Here is an 18,892-nt window from a genome sequence, read left to right as displayed (position 1 = left end):
AATCACACGCCATGTGAACCTTGGGACACTCAACCGGGCTGAGCACGACAAAAAAGGAATATACATCCCAGTTACTGTCAATATAGGTAACCAATCATATCGTGACAATTCAACGGCGCCCTACATACGACTACATTCCACTTCCTAGCGCAATGTATGATGTTCATCCTGACACTGACACTAACGGATAAGTAGCAATTTCCATTCCATTCCCAACTTGACAATCATCGCATTCCTAGATTCGTGTATCCCCATTTACCATTTCCGGATTCTGATCAACTTCGTTACTGTAATGGCTGCCTCGGTCGATTCATCCCAGCCGTGGCATGCAGCTTACCCCACTCCAACGTCCCAGGCAGCTGCTTTACCCCGCCAAGAGGTTCTGCAATGGCTTGAGGGGGCCAGGGTGAATGGGAAGGATTTTGTGTTGGTTGATGTGCGTCGTGATGATTTTAGGGTAAGTTTACCAGTGTGGAGAAGAACAATACCCTTTCAATGTATTGGGAGCGAGTTTCATTGATATGTTTATATTCAGGGTGGTACGATTCGGGGTTCGTTGAATCTTCCTGCTCAAAGTTTTTATACGACGTTATCGGCATTTTATGCTTTGTTGTCGAGTAGTGGTGTGAAGGATGTTGTTTTCTATTGTGGTATGTTGTTGCTTTGAGATGAGAGGTTGATTTACTTGGTTAAGTATACTGTAGGCTGATCTGATGAATTTTTTGCTAGGTTCTTGTGGAGGTCGGGGTACGCGCGTTGCTGGATGGTTTGCTGATTATTTGAAGGAGAAGCAAGATGCTTCAATTAAGAGTTTTATTCTTGAAGGTGGGATTAAGGGGTGGGCTGCGGCTGGATCGGAGTATATCGCATGGATGGATGAGTTTGATGAGAGTGTATGGAAGAAGTAAACTAGAAATGTAATTGAGTACAGCGACGTATAAGCAGCAATTGCACACATGTCGGGGATACTACAAGCAAGTTCAATATACTAGGAAATTGTAAGCCCTACACAGATTAAATTAGATTACATATGACGATTTCCTCTATATTTGTGATTAAGTATTGCATGTCGTTGCTAGTAAGTACATAAAAAAAAAAACGCTGAAATCTGCACGAAATACCCAAATTTAGCGCCAACTTCAAATTGAAGACTCCTTTTGAAGTTCCAAAAATGGAATGCCACAAATAGACACACTCCTACCACTGACGATCAAAACAATAATACCTCGACCTCCGGGTTCAACATGAAACTCGAACTTCAATCGTCAGCGCTTACAGTAGAAGAAGGGGTCAAGCCAAGGGCGCATATACACCCAGTCAAGTCTAAGCATCCACCAAGACGACGGAATGCGCCACTGCAACACAACAATAGACCAATAGCCACGCTACGAACATCGACCGACGAAACAACGGACATCGAACTACAACTCCGAAGGATGCTCTAGCCTAAATTCAGTGTTGCTGCCCGCACGGTACCCATCTCGCCGAGAAATTAGCTTAGCAAGCTCCACGCCTACGGTGCTTGGCGAGATACATTCGTTGTAGAGACAGAATCAGTGTCCAAGTCAGACTAAAAGTGCATGTATCGTGGTTACTAGTGCTTTTGCTACTGTACTAGTACGCAGATCTTCCATGATCCATGGTTACATGTCTTTCTTCAAGGTTCGTTCGACGAATCGGTGTTACATGGACGAGAACTTGAACCTTGTCGTAATGATCGAGGAGAGTCGGCTCATCGCGCTCGCATACTTTTGGCTGAGTTTGGGTGGGGTGGGGTGATCTGAGGCTGCAGAATTGAGTGGCTGTTCATATATTAGTTAGACTCGGAGTACGATGTGTACTCCGTATTGTAGTCATTATTTACGCATTGCTGTACATTTTGCGGTTCCTGTAGAAATAGATCATTGAATAGAGAGTACGTACAATATATCCGTATACTAGAATGCAAAATCGGCTCTCATTGTTGATTTTACTGTATGATCATTCATACATAGTACTCCGATTAACGGGTCTAGACTAACTGTGACTGTAGATAGGGCGTCCTATGTTTCAAGTAACCGCCCGCTCCGGCTTGTTCGGGCTGCCACTCTCCCGTTCTCCACTCACTTTCCCCCCGATCCTTGTTCTCTGTCTTTCTCCCCGGTACGTCGTCTGTACAGGAAACAGTTTCGAAAAGAACGGATAGTAGTGTGGGGGTAGATCCCGTGTCGGGAAGGGAGGGCATGATGAGGAAGAAGGACATCATAAGTAGTACGGAGACTTGTAAGGAGTACAGGATGGGCAAAAACTACGGAGTGTAGTCTGATAATTTCTGAAGATCCATTCTGGACGTTCGATGGGGACAAAAGTGATCCATCCAAAATCAAGATTTCTTTCGATTATAGTGGGGCATATGACCTCATTTGCGGCTTCTGCCGTGCGTCTTCTGTTTGATCGACTCGGAAACGGTTTGGGTTTGGGCGGGATGGCAGTTTAGACTGGTTATGTTTACTTGGTATGGAGTAGACCTGATTGTAGAATTATGGACTTGGGAAGATTGGTGCCAATATTCTTTTTGTTGAGGTCTTGTTTTTTGTTTTGCCGTGGGGTGTTTATTACTGTATGGAGTGTAGCACACGGTATGAAGTGGACTACTACTGTGTATGTACGGAGTACAATAGGTATGGGGTATGTCGATCTGTAATTTCTCCAGCGATTCGCTTTCTAAACCGCGCAAATCTTGATTGGAGAATACAGGATCAGTTATCGCGGAAATAATTTATTCCCGCTGCACGTCATGGTCTACACGACGTTGGCTAACTTATTTACATACAGGATGTCTGTATGTGTAATAATTTTGATTTCCAGGGGTTGATCTACGCAGTTGTGGAACACAGGATGAGTTCGAGAACCCAACTTGCTTAACACGTACAGTAGGCAGCACTATGTGCTTCACACATACTGTACTTGCAGTACGTATGTACACAAAACACATTAGGAAAAAAAGAAATAAGCTGGGGAGACTGGGTCGAACATCTAGAAGGACTGGTTTTGATTTTGTGTAACACAATCAATCAATAATTTCACTGCATCACCGCACGTCCCTAGTCCCTTTTCCTTTCCCTTGTCTGGATGGCGCTAATCCCCAGCATGGCACACGGCATATCGTCTGGAGTGCAGTAGTCGAATCCCCATCAGGCCAGTGGACACGAGACACGAGCTTCCACAGTAGAACCTTACTTCTGGAGAGTGAGTCCTACAGTATATACTAAGGAAAGTCGATCCTTGCACACTAGCACACGATGGTAAAATCGCACTTCTCTCCGCTGGCGCCATGGCTTGTGCTGAGGTCCTACATGCACCCTGCACCCTGCACCCCAGGAGATAACTTGGAAAGGGGGGCGATTGAGGGGAGGGGGGTGGACTGCGAACTCTCTGGATTGGTTGACGTGGGGTTGTTCTAGACGCACGGCGTGGTGCGGATGAGTGGTCAAGGCATGACGAGGAAGAAGGCATGAGATCAATGCGCGAGACGATGTGGGGAATCCTTGCTGGTCCGAGGTGCTCGGGGGAATTGTGGAATTGTATGAGGGTGGATCTGGGAGGGAGGGGGGAGGATGGGAGTGCATGTTGGATTGGAGCGATGAGTGAACGCTAGCGGCACGCTAGAAAGGCTCTGCTGTTCAGGTGCGAAGGAGCTCTTTTGTGACTAGCGGCGCTGTCTTGTACTAATTGGGGTGGCTGCAGGTGTGTGTGTGTGTGTGTGTGTGTGTGTGTGTGTGTGGGGGCTGGATTGGCTCTGGAGGGAATGGCTTATTCTCGGCGCTGCAACAGCTGTCTGTAAGAGCTGGAGCTGGTGGTTTGACAGTACTAATGTAAGGAGGAATGGGGTAAGAACCTGGTTCATACAGTGTGTTAGTACTGCGTATTTTGTGTATAAGCTGGCAGCTAGGTATGTATTTAGTGTGGTGCTGGGGTATGCAAAACGGGGTATATCAAATCTGCAGTAATATTCTGCATAGTCCTGTACAGCAAGAGATACGAGTAAAGATCCATACTAACCACCGGGTACTACGAATGACTACTACGAATGCTATATAATGTAGTACTATAGAGATGATATGCACAATGTTATCAACATTCAAGCTCTCAATTGCACAGCTATCTACAGCAGTTCATGTCTGTTGCTTAAGCTTATAACTGTGCAGATCAAGTACCATGCCAGTGGTAACTAAATCATATGAACTAAACACTCCGTAGTTAGACTGTATTCCACCATGTACACTACTTTTAATCCGGTACATAGCCTAGCACTACTTGTAAATAAATAACAAATCACCCACAGTACACATGTCAACCCAATATTGGACCAAAGCACATCATCCTCACTCCAAAACATTGTTTGTACACTGAAATTCCTCCGTTGCCGGAGTCGGACAGCCTTGGGTGGATCGGTCCGTCTTGGCTCTCGGTTTGACTCGGCCAACTCTGACCGAACAAAAGACCAGCATTAAGGACGGAGTTTACTATACGGAGTACCTGAGCACACGACAGGGGGAAACGCCTAGGGCTTACATAGAAAAAAAATCGGAAATATTAGGAGAGAAAACTGCGATATCCCTGCGGCCACCCATCTTGGCTGCATTATGAACGTGCGCGTCTATCGGACGCTGTGTGGCGGGACTCAAAGAAAGAGTGGCGAGTTCTCGAAGGAGCAAAGAAAAGTAAAACTCTGAAGTGTGTTCAGGCACCAGTGGAGACTTCGATACACAAACCATGGTACGCTAACACTCCCTACACGAGACTACCTTTTTTTTCTTTTTCTATTTTTCCCCCTTGTCTTTTTTTTTTTTCTTTGCTTTCTTTTTTTCGGGTGTGGCGATCGTGGGCGATCGAGTGGAACTACACTTGAACCTTGCAATCTTGTGTTGTATCTCTGGGGTCGGATATCTTCGGCCATTGTACACTATCCTACTGTAGAATATGTCAAGAGTACTTCCACTGTAGAAGTAGGGATGTGAACAGACCACCTACCCCTGGCTAGCACGTAGTATCATCTAGTGGCATGCAAGAAATTGGGTCGACAAGCGTACATACTCCCGTAAGGAGTTACATTCCATTGCACAGTGTCAAGTCTTCAGTTTTACATTATACAGTACAATTTACACTCTGGTCCTGCTACGGGTACCTTGATCGTGCTGAACAGACAATAACTTAATGAGTCACGAGAGATTGTGGTGGATTCTGATTGGCAAATTTATTCAGATAAGGCACAGTGAACCATGGTTGGTCCCTCACTTTTTCTTTTTTCATTTCCCTCTTTGGGCGGTGGAACCGGGTTCTAGCGTCATTCTAGAATTCTAGAAGTCCGCGACCGGCCAGGTTACCACTGCGTGGCTTTGATCTGCTTATGGCTGAAAGAATGTGCAGTACGCGGTGTTTTGAATAGCAGTAGTGTATACGAAGGATGTATATTAGATGTCAATATATTCAATTGTATTGAGGCGTGTCTGAGATAATGAGTTTGCTTTGCCACTGGACTGTACTCTGTGCGCAGTGGTAGAGTACGGTGGAAAACCCTTCGTATCTGGAGCAACACTACGATTGTACAGCATTGTGTACATACAGTATCTACTCTCTATCTAAGCAATAGGTGCACTGTATAGACAAAGATAAGACGCAATTGAGTAGGAAGATTAGGATTCTTCCATTATCTCCTTGGAGTACGGAATGGAAGAAAAGCTTGACCGAATTCCAAGAGGATCGACAGGGTGAATCCATGACGCGAGCGCTACGCAAGGGGGGGCGGGTCTCACAGCGTGTCACTCAGAACGGTGGATACTTAGATACGACTGTTGAATACCTATTTAGAGTAGATGTAGTGCAGGAGTATATCATCAGAACACCTCTGTAATAATATCATATCGACTAGTTATTCTACTTTATCAATATACATTAAAAAAAATGTTCAACATCTTCAAATTGAAATTCTGAACAGAGTGAAAAATACCAGTATTTTGCGTACTGCAGTGTACAGACCCACTCGCCACATTCTGCGATCACCCCATCTTTATCGCTCCACTTGGGCGCAGATAAATTACACAAATGACACCACAGTAATACGGCTGTAACTGGCGATCGACCCAGAATGATTCCAGAACCAGACGGAGTGGCCCTTTATTTCGAGGTCTCCTCCCACTCTTCTATTTTACTTTACTCTCTCTACTATTTCACTATACATATTCACCACAACAACAACTTCGCTCCCCTTCCCACCCCCAACCCACACCTCACACACCTCATCCCATTCAGCTCATGCTGCCCTCCCAATAACACCACCAATCTGGACCAGCGTCCATCTAGGGGAGGCCCGGTGACAAAACGCCCCCGGTTCCAGGCACCCCGCCGTTCCCTCTACGCCATGCTGAAGAAGAAGTCCTTGGCTCCCTCTTTCTTCTGGAACTTCACCCCCAGTACTACTCCGGAGCTGTCCCCAACATCTTCCGACAGTGATTCAGACGAGGACATGGACTCTTCCGGCTCCCGACCGGTCAGCCTGGCCGTCTCGGCGGGAGCCTTTTGCCCCATGCGCCCGACTCTGAACGATGTACTAGCCAACACCGCCCCGCCCCCATATACCCTCAGCGCTTTCATGGCCTATCTCTCGCAGAATCACTGCTTAGAGACATTAGAGTTCACCCTCGAGGCCCAGCGTTACCGAGATACATACCACTCCCTCGCCGAGCGACTTGATCAATCCGTCCTACTTGCGGATACCCCGGAAAGTCAACATCTCCGTATGCTTTGGCACCGTCTCTTATCTGCATATATCTTCCCCGGATCACCAAGGGAAATCAATCTCTCTAGTGAAGTGCGAGACGGTCTTCTTCGTCACAAGGATGTCGTTATCCCTCCGGTCCCAGAGACCCTCGACTCCGCCGTCAAACGCATCCACGATCTCATGGAGGAATCTATCTTTCTCCCTTTCCTCAATGCACACACTACTTCACCTTCCATGGCTCCTCAATCCGAACCCCCCTTCAGCCCAGATGACACCATCAGCCTGCCCAACACAAGTCTGGATGAGCATCCCATGAAGCGGGTTCGATCTCGAGCCAAGCGAATCTCCCCCCCAATCCTCGACAAAGGATCTACCCGCAACAGGCGGCCGCTCAAACCTTTCAATTGGTGCGGTCCACGCTCTCGGAAAGCGGGCTTCGGGCGCTCTTCTCAGTACGAGCGGCGAGTCTGTTTCGGTGTCTCTAACAGACGACTCCAGCCCCCAATCCAGTCCTACAGCCGAGGAACCAATGACACCACCAACCACCCCGCCTGCCAGTGAACCTCACCTCCCAATCAATAGTCCCAAACTACGTACCGAGAACCCTTGGAAAAAGATGGGCATGAAATTGGGCTTCAAGAAGCGCTCCGGCGGCGCCAGTGGTTCCCGTGCTGATCCTAAAATCCTCGGCTTGGACGAATAAATCATCCTCACCCTCACGACTTATATACCTTTACACCATCTCACCATCTTACAACCTCATCCCTGAACATTCCGTTTATATACACTTGTACTCATGACAACAACAACTCCCACCTCAACGATACTCGACAACTGCATGAAAAGCATCCACAATGACCCCCGCTTGATTTTTAGCGTTTATTGGCGGTGTATGAGAGCACGATGCATCTGCATACGAACACGGCGTTTTTTTTTCTCTTCCTCTATTTGTCTTAAACACTTTGTGTTCCATTTGTCAGCGACATTTTTTTTCTTTTCTTTGTTCATTTTATCTCTCCTGGAAAATACTTCAATACCACATAGACCGGATACAACCCCCCCAAACCACACACCCTTTGCGTGACAGCATAAAATGCTGTTGGTGATATGGGCTTGGAAATCGACTTGATGTCGAGGGTCTGGCGTTATCCCCATTTTTTTATCATTGGTTCTATGTTCCTGCGGGACTGTGTCGATAGTTACGAATAGACTTGATACCCCTCTCAATTATCCTCTGTAATATTAGTAGCTAATGTTATTTTGTAGAATACTTACGTGTTAGTACGAGACTAGGCTCGTGGCTTGTAGACATGTCGAGTCATTGCGATGCTAGTAGACCCAGTAAAGGACTTACATTACGATCCTAAAATAGATAGAACTTGGAATCAAGTATTTTCGAAGTCATTGCGTCTCCAATGTTATTTTGCCATTTGTTCAATGCGGGACCTTTTACAGTAGTAGTATGATACCTATGATTCATCTATTTTTTTCCCAGCATACCTGAGTTTTCGAGTCGAACACAATCACGTATGACCACCACCAGATCGTATGATTATTATGCGAATTGTGAGAAAAGCTAGTGTCATCCAATATACTAGTACTGATGATGTCGCTCTCCACGTCCAGAAGTCGACTGTCAACCCTATATTGGGATTCCAATAGAGAACTTGCAACAGCAAGGTTCAAGCCTCTTTTTTGTCCTGCATGATGCTTTAATACTACTCACATACTGCCACTAAATACCATTTTCTCTACTACTGCATCCTGCACTCTTCCGGGTTATGTGTTCCGTGGTTCTTTCAGATAGACCAGTACTATCCCAATAAGAGACTAAAGCACCCAGGTCCCTCTACTGCGTAATTGCTCTTCATGTCCGTATATGAAAATATTTATCTTGAGGTTCGTTATCCTTATCTCTGTCTGGCTTGATGGCACCTTCCTGGAGATATAGTTCCCCACTTTCCTTGAGCTTTGGACCTTCCCAGTTTTTGCATAGATTCGTGTCTGCCCCAGAGACAGGGTGTTTGTTTACATTTCCCCATCATCCTATCTCTCTAGCATAGCCTTTACCGGCATCGATGTCGATGTGACAAATCAGCTGTCCAGGAAGTCTCGGATATGTCTAAAAGACAATGACAGAAGTCAAATATGATGTAGAGACCCAAGAAGTATCGGTCGAAGGTACGTTCCTGATCTCGCTTCCTTCAATCCCAGACTCACTGTACATAGGAGACCAAATCGCGTACCGGAAGATGTAAAGCCATCATCCAAGAATACGAATGATCTTTGGCAGAGCCCTGTGCCGAGACTCGAATATGAAACAAGCCTTATCACAAGCAAACTTCGACATGAAGCAGCACCATGCCCGACGCGGGTTCGTTCTCCCTGACCAAGGTCTTGCGGCAATTCGACATCTCAACAACACTACGGTATAGCGGGATGTGAAGTGACAGATTCCCACCTTTCTTGGCTACGCAGATCGCTCTCTGTTTCAAAGGGGTATCGACTGCCCTCGAAGCTATCATAGCTTGTACTAGAAATCAAGAATATATTTGTGAATGGTTGTGAATCTTTCTTGTAACTAGAAAAACGGACTATAGTAGAAAGGACATTATTGAACAAAGCACCGTAGGATGAATAGTCATAGAACGCCATACTAAAATACTATTTACAGGTTCATAAACAAAGTCACTATAGATTTTTAGTCAAATTCCATCAATTATTCTGTATTGTGACTGCATTCATTGTACTTATTTAACTGTATCTAGTCACTGTAGACTGTTCATTGTTGACAATCTGGGGGTGGGTGATATGTGGCTTCGGTGCCCACATGTCTATATAGCTTCATCCATACCTAATTCGTCTTCACCGTCTACAGACTGAGAATGAGTCATCTCGTCAATGCCACATCTTTAAAGACGAATTCACTTGATCAGGCTTCCAGAGGCAGTCATATACTGTACAATAGAAAATCTCACAATTGAGGGTCAGGCACCAGCCACAGCAATCGCTCCCTCCTCATCTCTCACTTTCACCTCACTGCATTCACCGCACACACCCATCTTTCCCACCTATATAAACCTCTTCCCCTCCCCAGTTCCTGTTCTCCTTCGCTACTCTCTTTCAAGTCTGTCTTCTCTCTTCCAAGCCTGTGCGCTCCCTCAAAGTCTCTGCACCAGATCTGCCTCCCACCCGTAATGGAGCAGGAAGTGAGTTTGTTGACATACTTGTAGACCGGGTTTGATGCCATTCCAGTCAATCGTTCATCACCAAGAGAATACCAGAAACCCGGAATACAATGCTGGACAGATCCATGGAATCGGGGTATGGAATGCTTTTTCTCTGGAGCAAGTGACTCTGGAGTTCGGTAATGTGCTCGAAAACAGTCATATTGCAGCCGAGCCGATCCTCCATACACCACCCCGTCCAGTCAACTCCCAAGCTGCCATGCGAGCCCGTGTGCACTGCTACGTCACAAACCAGCTGTCTAGGGCATTGAGAACTGCTTTTAACTTCTTCGGACCAAACGATCATCCTCATCTCACTACTGTCCAATTCGACGTGGGATCATTGGCACGCACGCCAAGACGCTTCACGCCAACCCTCGCTGTCTTCTCGGCGGCCATGCCGGACACCGTTAGACCCAACCGCGTACCTGGCCTCATCAAGTCTTCTGCACAATGGTCTTCCGGTATGATAAAAAATCCTCTCGAGACCGTCCACATCACGACTTTCGCCAAGGTTTGTCTCAGGTCAACTTTGACATGCGGCAACATCAGACCAGATACAGCTTCATCCTGACCGACAGGGAACTTGTCGCTGTGCGAAGGTTGGATGGATATGGCAACCTTGAGCTTTCCCATCCAGTGCCATGGACTGCACATGGCACCGCCGACCATCCTAGAATGACGATACTCCTAGCGTTATGGTACATCTGTCTGCTTGCCGCTGATGAACAAGGTTGGAGACTAGCTTAGTCTTCTGGTTCACCGTACTTCATGTCTCGATTTACTTGTCTTATGATTATGATTCTATGATTCTATGAAGTTATCTTTTACTGCAAGCACAATGCAGTGAGCTCTACTCTACCTTTATCGATCTATTCTACACTCTTACAATGAACCACATCTAACTAGTGCTAGGATACCCAATGCATCTTCCACCGACGACCGCGGATAAAGCCACTCGATTGCATGCTTCTACTACAATACTGCACTATTGGGACAGTTACTGGGTACCATAGACCGAGGAAACAAGTGAAGCAGGCCACCCGATGAATGCGCGCTCATCATTAACGTGGGCTAGCTTCTGCCTGGGTTAGTGATTGAGAGTACCTACTCAAGGTGAGTCTAAACATTGCTGCTAACGTACTTTAGCTGGTTTAAGCTGTAAATCAGGTACTATCTGGACAGTATTCTCTAAATCCTAAGCCCAGTGGAGTGCTGTAGTCTGAGCATTTGTAGGTTGCGGCCGTTGAGACATCGCGAAACGTCCCAAACCATGGCTTAAGCATGAAAAAAGCTAGTAGGTCAAGCAGTACACTATAGATGACATAGCTAGAAGAAATGAATGCAAGCCGAGATGCTACAAGATTATTACGGTAAAGTCTTTACCGTGAAGGATTTCACCACGAATTCTACAAGTAAAATTAGTAAATGTGTCATAAAGGTGCGTTCCAGTAATGGCGAAACCAAATGATGATAAGATCTAGTCGATGAGGCAAAGAGTCTGGAAGAATCCAGAAAGAGGTAAATGACAATTTGGATAGAAACTTGAGAGGGTTCAATTTCAATGCATAATCATCTATTCAAGAAAGAGAAATGGTCAATGGTCTGAATGGCGAGAAGGGTGGATGTCAACGATGTTGCGAATAAGGAAAGCGGTGTATCCGGGAAACCCCATCAAGGCGAGCCAAGTGGGCCTTCCTATGTGCTTTAATTGCCTCCCTGAACACTCATTGGATACTTATCCTCATCATCCCCACCATCTGTTACCGTGCCGCTACCGTTTCCTCTCAACCAAATGAGGCAAATAGCAAAGAACATGGCTCAGGATTCGGTTGAAGTAGGGCCTGGTGATGTGACGTTCCTTGAGGAACTCAAGGAATCGGAGTGCTCCGTGGTCTTCAAGGTGCTTTTCCGGGGCACTACTAGTGTAATGAAAGTGGTATGTACAACTCTGCTTGACAATTTGGGAGCATTTTTTCTAATTGACGTTTAGTGGCCTGGTTTTGTGCCTACTGATGCCGACCCCAAGGATGAAACGGTAGATCCTTTTCTTTGTGAATCTACTGCGTCTCGGCGATTGAAAACTACAGGTTTCTGCGAGCGTCGAGAGATCCCAGACTTCTACGGAACAATCACAAATATCGATCTTGATCTCTGGCCTGAACTGAACAAATATCCAACTCTGAGGCCCTTCTGTGAGATCTCTGGAAACGAGGCTCCTCCGAACGCCATTCTCATTGAATACATTCCGGACTGCGAATCTATCAGCCTGTCCAATTTCTCTCCGCAGTTTGTGCTGGAACTGCGTCGCATACTTACAGAAATGCATAAGGTGGAGGTTCTTCATCATGACCCATGGCCAAGGAATATGATGATCTCCAAGGAACAGAACAGAATCTTCTGGATGGATTTTGACAGAGCCCAAACGTACGACGGAAATATTTCAGAATGGCAGAAGACTTGGTTTAAAACAGAGAATGATTTGGTGGACCAGTTCATTGAATTCTTGGTAAGCTCTCATCGATAGACTAGCATGATAGCATTGACTGACTATACCCTAGACCAAGGATTATGCAGAGGGTAAACTCAAACGCGCATACTCCTACTATTATTCTTGGTTCATACCGGACGACCAAGGTTACTGCTGGCCAGGGGACATTTCTGAGAATGACAGCCTGTCAACACCAGAAGACTTTCCACAAGCATACAGTCTGTCAGATAACTCTCTATCGGGAGATTCTGCACAAACTTATACTCAACAAGAGGACAGTCGAAACGGAGATACTCGACAAGAGAACACTCAAAACAAGGATGGTTGGTGGAATATAGAAGTTCATCCTTCGGCACCATCGAGTTGGTCAGAGTACACACAAGGAAAGGACAATCGACAAGAAGTCATGGCTAGCGAATGAAAGATGCGGTAGACGGACTGGTGGAAACATTCGGTACGCTCTAGTCTCACGTGGACCACTTATAACCCCCTCGGTGCACACCTTTATGAGCGGTAGGAATGCGGGGATCGTGACGATAGTATCTTGCTCAGTTGCTTTACGTATTGCTTCTTTGAGTAGTCTCCATTCTAAATGTATCTTTATTTGATGATCAACACGTCATACGAACTTCCTAATACAATGTCTATACAGGACACAAGACTATGAGTACTAGAAATAGACGAGCAGGCCTACTTTGCAACAACCTAATAAAGGAATTTGACCCTTAATCATAATAACTCTTCCATCCAAAAAATAAAACGCAATCCAAATCACCCAAACCAAACCCCCAAAAGAACAAAATCACTCAACAAAAACCCTCCTACCAGCCCTAACCTCCAAAGCCCCAATATCAACATCCCATCCCACCTCCCTAAGACCCTCAAGATACCCATCAAATCGTCCCCCCTCATTCAACCTCTCCAACCCCTCAGAAATATAGCCCAACACGACATCTGATGATAAACTCATCCGAGAAGTCCCAGTCAACTCGCCGCAATATAATGCTCGCGCGGTTATCAGTGCATGACACCATGCTTTTAGAGTTGTTTTTGTGGTTGACGATGGTTTGAGGAGAATTGCAGCGTGCCATTTTTTGTTTGATGATGGGGTAAGGTTTATGATGTATGATTCGTTGTTGAAGATTTTTATGAGTGCCGTTAGGGGGGAGGGTTGTGTGAAATGTTCTCGTTCTTGTTTCCGTACTGTTGTGTTGGGTTGGGAGATGTGTATGTGCGAAGAAGGATGATAATGAGACGCCGATTTCTGCTGTGCCGAGGGGTATGCGTGAGTTTGATGAAGTGGGGGACCAGAAGAATGGTGTGCCTTTTTGAAGAATTCTTTCTTTTGAGGATATTTGTGCCGGGGTTGGGATTTGAAGGGGTGTATTTGGATTGGGTTGGGGTTTCTGAAGGGGATCCTTCTTCCCTGTGTGAGTGTAGGCGGTGCTATCGCTTTCGATTATGCTTGAGAAGACCATGCTTGCTCTTTGTCTGTTTAAACTGGTCATTTCGACGGAACGGACTGCGGCATAGTTTAGACTTAGGTGACTGGCTAGTAAGAAGAGTAATGCTGCCCATGTAGTTTTGAAGCCGGTGATGTGTGAGACAACGACGGAACCAACCTGCTATCTCGTGAGACAGTGATTATAGTGGAGAGCAGAGTAATGTAAATGGAACCCGTACCAGCATACCAAATAAAGAGATGATAGTTTCTTGAGAGGAATCTTTCTGCATGTAGACGAGACATTAGGAACTGGTATTGATGTATAGAAGTAGTATATCTTACCGCGTTAAGTTCAGCTAGATTCCCCCATTTCGCGAAATGAGCGCTGAGACTTGCTTTGGAACTTCCGCCAGCCACGCCACAGAGGGCTCGTAAGATACCTGCTGTACTGAGAACACTTACGCGTATCATACCGGCTGGAACCATCGGGGAGAGACAGTCCATTATCATGGCGATGTCATTGAAGACATCTGCGGCGAGACGGTATGTTTTGCATTCTGGTTCTAGTGCTGTGCCGACACGGTGAGCGAAGAGGATGGTGGCGATGCGGCCGGATGTGTCTTGGAGGATATGTAGGAGGAGAGCATTTGTTGGTGAGGCTTCTGCATTTCCAACACCGACGCCTGTATTATGTTGTTTTAGTTTGTTGTGTGGTGTGGTCAGTTGAGTATGATTGCAGACCTTGTAAGACTGCTCGTGACGAGAGGAGACCGGCAATTGAGCTGCAGAAAGCTTGAAGGGAGTCCTATATGGCATTTCTGTTAGATTGGCCGGTCATCAGTGTAGTTGGCCCATGGTGAGCTTAGTACGAACAAACACTTGATATCTGATGAATAGTTAGTGGACGAGAGATGTGTCACTGATGAAGAGGAGCTCACGGAAGATAATCAGCAGTTACACTATCTGGAAATCCAGAAGGGAGAAACACATCGCAGAGTAGAGAAACGAGGCCATCCTTTGACCATGAAGACGGTGGCTTGAAAGTCGGCTACTTGAGTTAGCACTGCGGTGAACTCCTTTCATCCCCCTCGAGTAGAGATGCAGCAGAAAGCATAAAACTAGCCGCAATTACATTGTGACATGAAATTCCCGGAAAATGAAATTGAGAATAATTGCATGACCGGGCCAGGTGTCCAGATAGTCCTTGAATCTGCACGGATGCAATCAATGCAACTGAAGTATTGGGATGAACACGAAGCCGAACCCGACAAACCCGAGTATCATATGCAGCAAAGTATGTTTCGATTGCTTTGCAATGCCTGCTCGGCTTCTCCATCCGCGGGGGAATAGTTGGACTTCGGAGATGAAGCCGAGGATGATTGACGTACCGAGATATCCACTCTTGCGAGGGATTGTTCAGATTGATCCGAAGGCTCGGAATAGATGAATACAGCGGTGTGGTTTTCCGTTTCATTTGTTTCATGCAGGATTAGCTTTGAGTCTTCTGTTGGAGGGGCCATGTTCAATTGAGTGCGGAGAAATGAGGATGGTTGAGGTGCAGGGACGGTCTGAAGTAATTCGTGACTTTGGGGTTGATAGGCACGTGCGGGGATAATTTGAGGGGATCTCACTGGCAATCACAAGTTTACAGTAATGCGCCAGAGATATTACAAATATCACATATGTGATAGCTACATCTACAGTAATCTAATGGAAAAGCGAGTATTTGATGAATGTTCTTCATTGTCCGGTGCCCCAGAGCCGAATATAATAATCACCAATCCCACCCCCGGTTCTATATGAAAAGTCGCGCTTTTGAGAACAAGTAGTCTGCGCTTGAAAGGGTAATGGTAAAAAGAGAGAAAAAAAAAAACACCCAAAATCAACCACCAGCGCCAGGTTCGTGGGAGAATAATAAAAACATGATCCCAATGAAAGAGAGTATCAAGACACGCCCCATTGACAATAGTATGGGAGGGTGTTTCTTGCAGTCGACGGACCGTTAGCAAGAGATGAATATGGATGATCGAGGTAGACTTCGAGCGATTTCAGCATTTCATCATATCGCATGCTGTGTTCGTGCTCAAGTATTGTGTTTCCACGTTCCGTCATCGCTAATCTCTCGCCGTTGTTGACGTGCAAAAACATAAGGTATAGAGGAGGAGAAAATGAAGAAGAGACTGACACCAGCAGCGCATCGTCGTATCCATTTAACGCAACTTCCGCGGGAAGCGTGGCAGTCCGTCAGTCATGAACATGGTATTATCTGTGCCGGCAGATTTCCGAAGCGGACCCGAGCTCAGCCGAGCTCCACGACACGTCAATTTCTTTCAATTCTCATCTTTACGCGTACATGCTAGCACCGCCAGTCTCAATGGCCTCCATCTCAGCCTCGCTGAAGGACAGACGACCGAAACGAGCGGGGAGCTCAGTACGGTCGAAGAATTCGCCGTTCTGGGGACGAACTGGACCCAGAGAGTGACCGGACTGACCACCGATGCCGCTGTTGAAAGAAGCGCGACCGAGAGGACCGTGCTGCTGAGCCTTGGCGCGGTAGGCGGCGAAGGAATCGGGGAGAGCTCCAGCGGGAGAAGCGGGGTGCACGCGAGGAGTGTGGTCAACGGACTCTGTAGCAGTGAGAGTTAGCTGGTGTTGCTGGATGGTAGGTAAAGTGGATGAGGTTCCGGCCGGGTAGGTCCGGGGCGGGATTCCTCGAGTCCTCGAGCTTCGGGGTGTAGGAACGTACTAGGGACAGAGCGCTTGCCGACGAAGCGGATCAGAGGGGTGCGGGCAGCACTGCAGAGAGCGAAGGTGGCACGCATTGTGATAGTGGTGTGTGTATGTATGTATGTGGTATGAGTTGTGTGTAGGAGAGAAGGTCAATTTCACGAGGGGGGGCTTGTGCGAAATTCAGCGGGTCCGGTAGTATCCGAACCGACCAGGACGCGACTCGACGATTGTTCTGGAGGGAATTGAGTGATAGAAAGTGGTATAAGTGGTGTCAGTGATTGTAGAGGTAGTCAATTGTGAGAGTGAATGAAAGAAAGAAGAGTGAGAGAGAGAAGAGGGCGAGGAGGAGGGGGAAGGGAAAGATAAGAGAGAGAAGAGTTCGCCGGGAGATTTCCCCTTTGAGACAACCCGAAAAGTCACACAATTTTTCAACTCCGAACGTGACTGAGTCTACCGCGCATTTTCATTCGCTACGGCCGCCTTTTCTCAACTCCGAAAGTTTCCCCAAATTCCCCCGCATCTTGTCTGCCCACTGTTTCTGTACAATGTACTATGAAAATCCGTGACGCCGTCCACTCTTCTGTTTGGCGCTCAATGGTTTCCGATGCATCTGACATACTCCGATCTTAACCCTTCTGGCTTCCCCGGTGAAGCTTCTCCATTCATGGAGGATCGCCCTTCCTTTTTTGTCTACCCCATACTTACTCTACCTGTGTACACCACGCTATTAAGATCGACTACAGAATTAGTATGTGTTAGTTCTCCATAACTAATGAGGGGCTTTACACATAGTTTGTTTACTCAATAAAGGGCGAATCTGCGAGTACTACAAAATTGATCAACAATGTACTGCTATTTGCGAATATTCCCGAGTCAAAGTGTATTATGCATGGGTGATAGTCGAGTTGTTCGCATGATCCTAGCATCTTCATATGAACACCGAAGCATCTGATGGTGGTTGACTAGGGTGGATACTAGACCACGTGATCCATATATGTTCTTCAGCACACCCGAGGGCAAATCATACGTTAGAATCCAATATTCATGTGTCAAGATCAAACTAAAATTCATGAACTATTCTATATTTTTGAAGTATATCCACCCTAGCAATTAGTGCAATTAGTTCAATGCACGATTGCTGCTTAGCAATTCCCCTTGCTCATACTTTCTCAGATAAGAACGCCACGGTGGAAGCTTGGACCCTGACTAACACACCTTCCGGCTTCTCCCGCCCTTCTGTCAACCCACTCTCTCCTCCACCATGCATGAGCTGTTGTTGTTCGCCTCGGTCCCGACACACCAACATGAGGAGCTCCTACAGCAGTTGGCAGGCTTGACTGCGATGCAGCCTCGCCACTGCCTCGAACGTCGCTTGATCTTCAAAGCCTATCGCAAACCCGGCCTAGCCAATGCTCGCGTCGGCGCCAGTCAAGATCTGCAGTCGGGGGACCTGCAGCGTGTGAATAAGATGTTGAATGGTGGCATGTTCTACACTCAGGTCGTTGGTCCCGTCCACCCTTCCGATTTTGCAGATGCTGGTGTCACCTCAGACGCCCCGACTGGCAGTAATGCGAATCCCTCCCCGGCTGACCCCGATACCAAAATGGATGGTACGGATGAGGCCACCGCCAATTCCCCGTCAACGTATGACTTTGACAAGCAGTCTTGGAAATTGGAGTTCAGAGATATTCCTGAGGCAGGGACTCGGTCCGCTGTCACGGCCCGGGTTATGGCGAGCGCCGCCTTGCCGCACGGAGATATCGTGCCATCCATGAATGCGTGGGGTTATAGGTGAGTGGCATGATCTGTCCCAGATGTACCAATGATGCTATCATCTGATTGAAGAATATTCTAACCAGCTTTTTCTTTCATCTATCTAGTTTTGTAACCGAGTACCTCGTCGAAGGCGATATGTTCGTCCACAATGACATCGTCATTTACCTTCACCGCGTGCTACATTACCCAAACTCCCCGGGCGAGGAGCGAGAACCTCGTCACCAACTCCCGGCATTCCAACAGATGTCTCCATTGGAGAAGAGTGGAAGTTATGTCCTGCAGGCATCGATTACGGTCCAGGATGGTAGCAACCAGGAGACAATGAAGACTGCGTCACAACATCTATTTGGCCTTCGAGAGCAACTCAAATCGGCGGTTCGTCTGGAAATGGCTGATCGTCTATCGCTGGATACCAGGGCTAAATAGTAGTATTTTACACATGGTTTGCTCTGTATCTATGTCCT

General features: G+C 46.8%; 7 protein-coding genes across 7 annotated transcripts; 5 read left to right on the top strand and 2 right to left on the bottom strand.

The window, feature by feature from the left end:
- Window positions 1-292: 292 nt before the first annotated feature.
- N7469_011238 (putative arsenate reductase (Arc2)) lies at window positions 293-908 on the top strand (the record flags this gene model as incomplete). Its single annotated transcript, XM_056650143.1, has 3 exons — window positions 293-457; window positions 536-650; window positions 730-908. 3 exons carry the CDS (start codon window positions 293-295, stop codon window positions 906-908), a joined length of 459 nt encoding a protein of 152 aa, XP_056495207.1.
- A 5,219-nt stretch (window positions 909-6,127) lies between these two features.
- N7469_011237 (regulator of G-protein signaling domain-containing protein) lies at window positions 6,128-7,463 on the top strand (the record flags this gene model as incomplete). Its single annotated transcript, XM_056650142.1, has 2 exons — window positions 6,128-7,212; window positions 7,259-7,463. The coding sequence occupies 2 exons, from the start codon at window positions 6,128-6,130 to the stop codon at window positions 7,461-7,463; spliced, it is 1,290 nt and encodes a 429-aa protein (XP_056495206.1).
- Window positions 7,464-9,957: 2,494 nt separating this feature from the next.
- N7469_011236 (uncharacterized protein) lies at window positions 9,958-10,737 on the top strand (the record flags this gene model as incomplete). The annotated part of the gene is given in 3 exon segments (XM_056650141.1): window positions 9,958-9,969; window positions 10,016-10,501; window positions 10,513-10,737. The coding sequence occupies 3 exon segments, from the start codon at window positions 9,958-9,960 to the stop codon at window positions 10,735-10,737; spliced, it is 723 nt and encodes a 240-aa protein (XP_056495205.1).
- A 1,066-nt stretch (window positions 10,738-11,803) lies between these two features.
- On the top strand, window positions 11,804-12,899 carry N7469_011235 (uncharacterized protein; the record flags this gene model as incomplete). The annotated part of the gene is made up of 3 exons (XM_056650140.1): window positions 11,804-11,926; window positions 11,981-12,496; window positions 12,549-12,899. The coding sequence occupies 3 exons, from the start codon at window positions 11,804-11,806 to the stop codon at window positions 12,897-12,899; spliced, it is 990 nt and encodes a 329-aa protein (XP_056495204.1).
- A 381-nt stretch (window positions 12,900-13,280) lies between these two features.
- Window positions 13,281-14,936, bottom strand: N7469_011234 (RUS1 family protein; the record flags this gene model as incomplete). Its single annotated transcript, XM_056650139.1, has 6 exons — window positions 13,281-13,681; window positions 13,735-13,924; window positions 13,954-14,100; window positions 14,265-14,605; window positions 14,664-14,727; window positions 14,883-14,936. The coding sequence occupies 6 exons, from the start codon at window positions 14,934-14,936 to the stop codon at window positions 13,281-13,283; spliced, it is 1,197 nt and encodes a 398-aa protein (XP_056495203.1).
- Window positions 14,937-16,265: 1,329 nt separating this feature from the next.
- N7469_011233 (alpha-ketoglutarate dehydrogenase subunit KGD4) lies at window positions 16,266-16,744 on the bottom strand (the record flags this gene model as incomplete). Its single annotated transcript, XM_056650138.1, has 2 exons — window positions 16,266-16,549; window positions 16,669-16,744. The coding sequence occupies 2 exons, from the start codon at window positions 16,742-16,744 to the stop codon at window positions 16,266-16,268; spliced, it is 360 nt and encodes a 119-aa protein (XP_056495202.1).
- Window positions 16,745-17,913: 1,169 nt separating this feature from the next.
- Window positions 17,914-18,854, top strand: N7469_011232 (mediator of RNA polymerase II transcription subunit 18; the record flags this gene model as incomplete). The annotated part of the gene is made up of 2 exons (XM_056650137.1): window positions 17,914-18,443; window positions 18,533-18,854. The coding sequence occupies 2 exons, from the start codon at window positions 17,914-17,916 to the stop codon at window positions 18,852-18,854; spliced, it is 852 nt and encodes a 283-aa protein (XP_056495201.1).
- Between the last annotated feature and the right edge of the window lie 38 nt (window positions 18,855-18,892).

This window comes from Penicillium citrinum (assembly GCF_028827155.1).
Source record: "Penicillium citrinum strain IBT 23319 chromosome Unknown utg000010l:1.0-1229701.0:1.0-1230130.0, whole genome shotgun sequence".
Lineage (NCBI taxonomy): Eukaryota > Fungi > Ascomycota > Eurotiomycetes > Eurotiales > Aspergillaceae > Penicillium > Penicillium citrinum.
The sequence above is the reverse complement of the archived record's forward strand: the minus strand, read 5'-3'. Positions and strand labels throughout refer to the sequence as shown.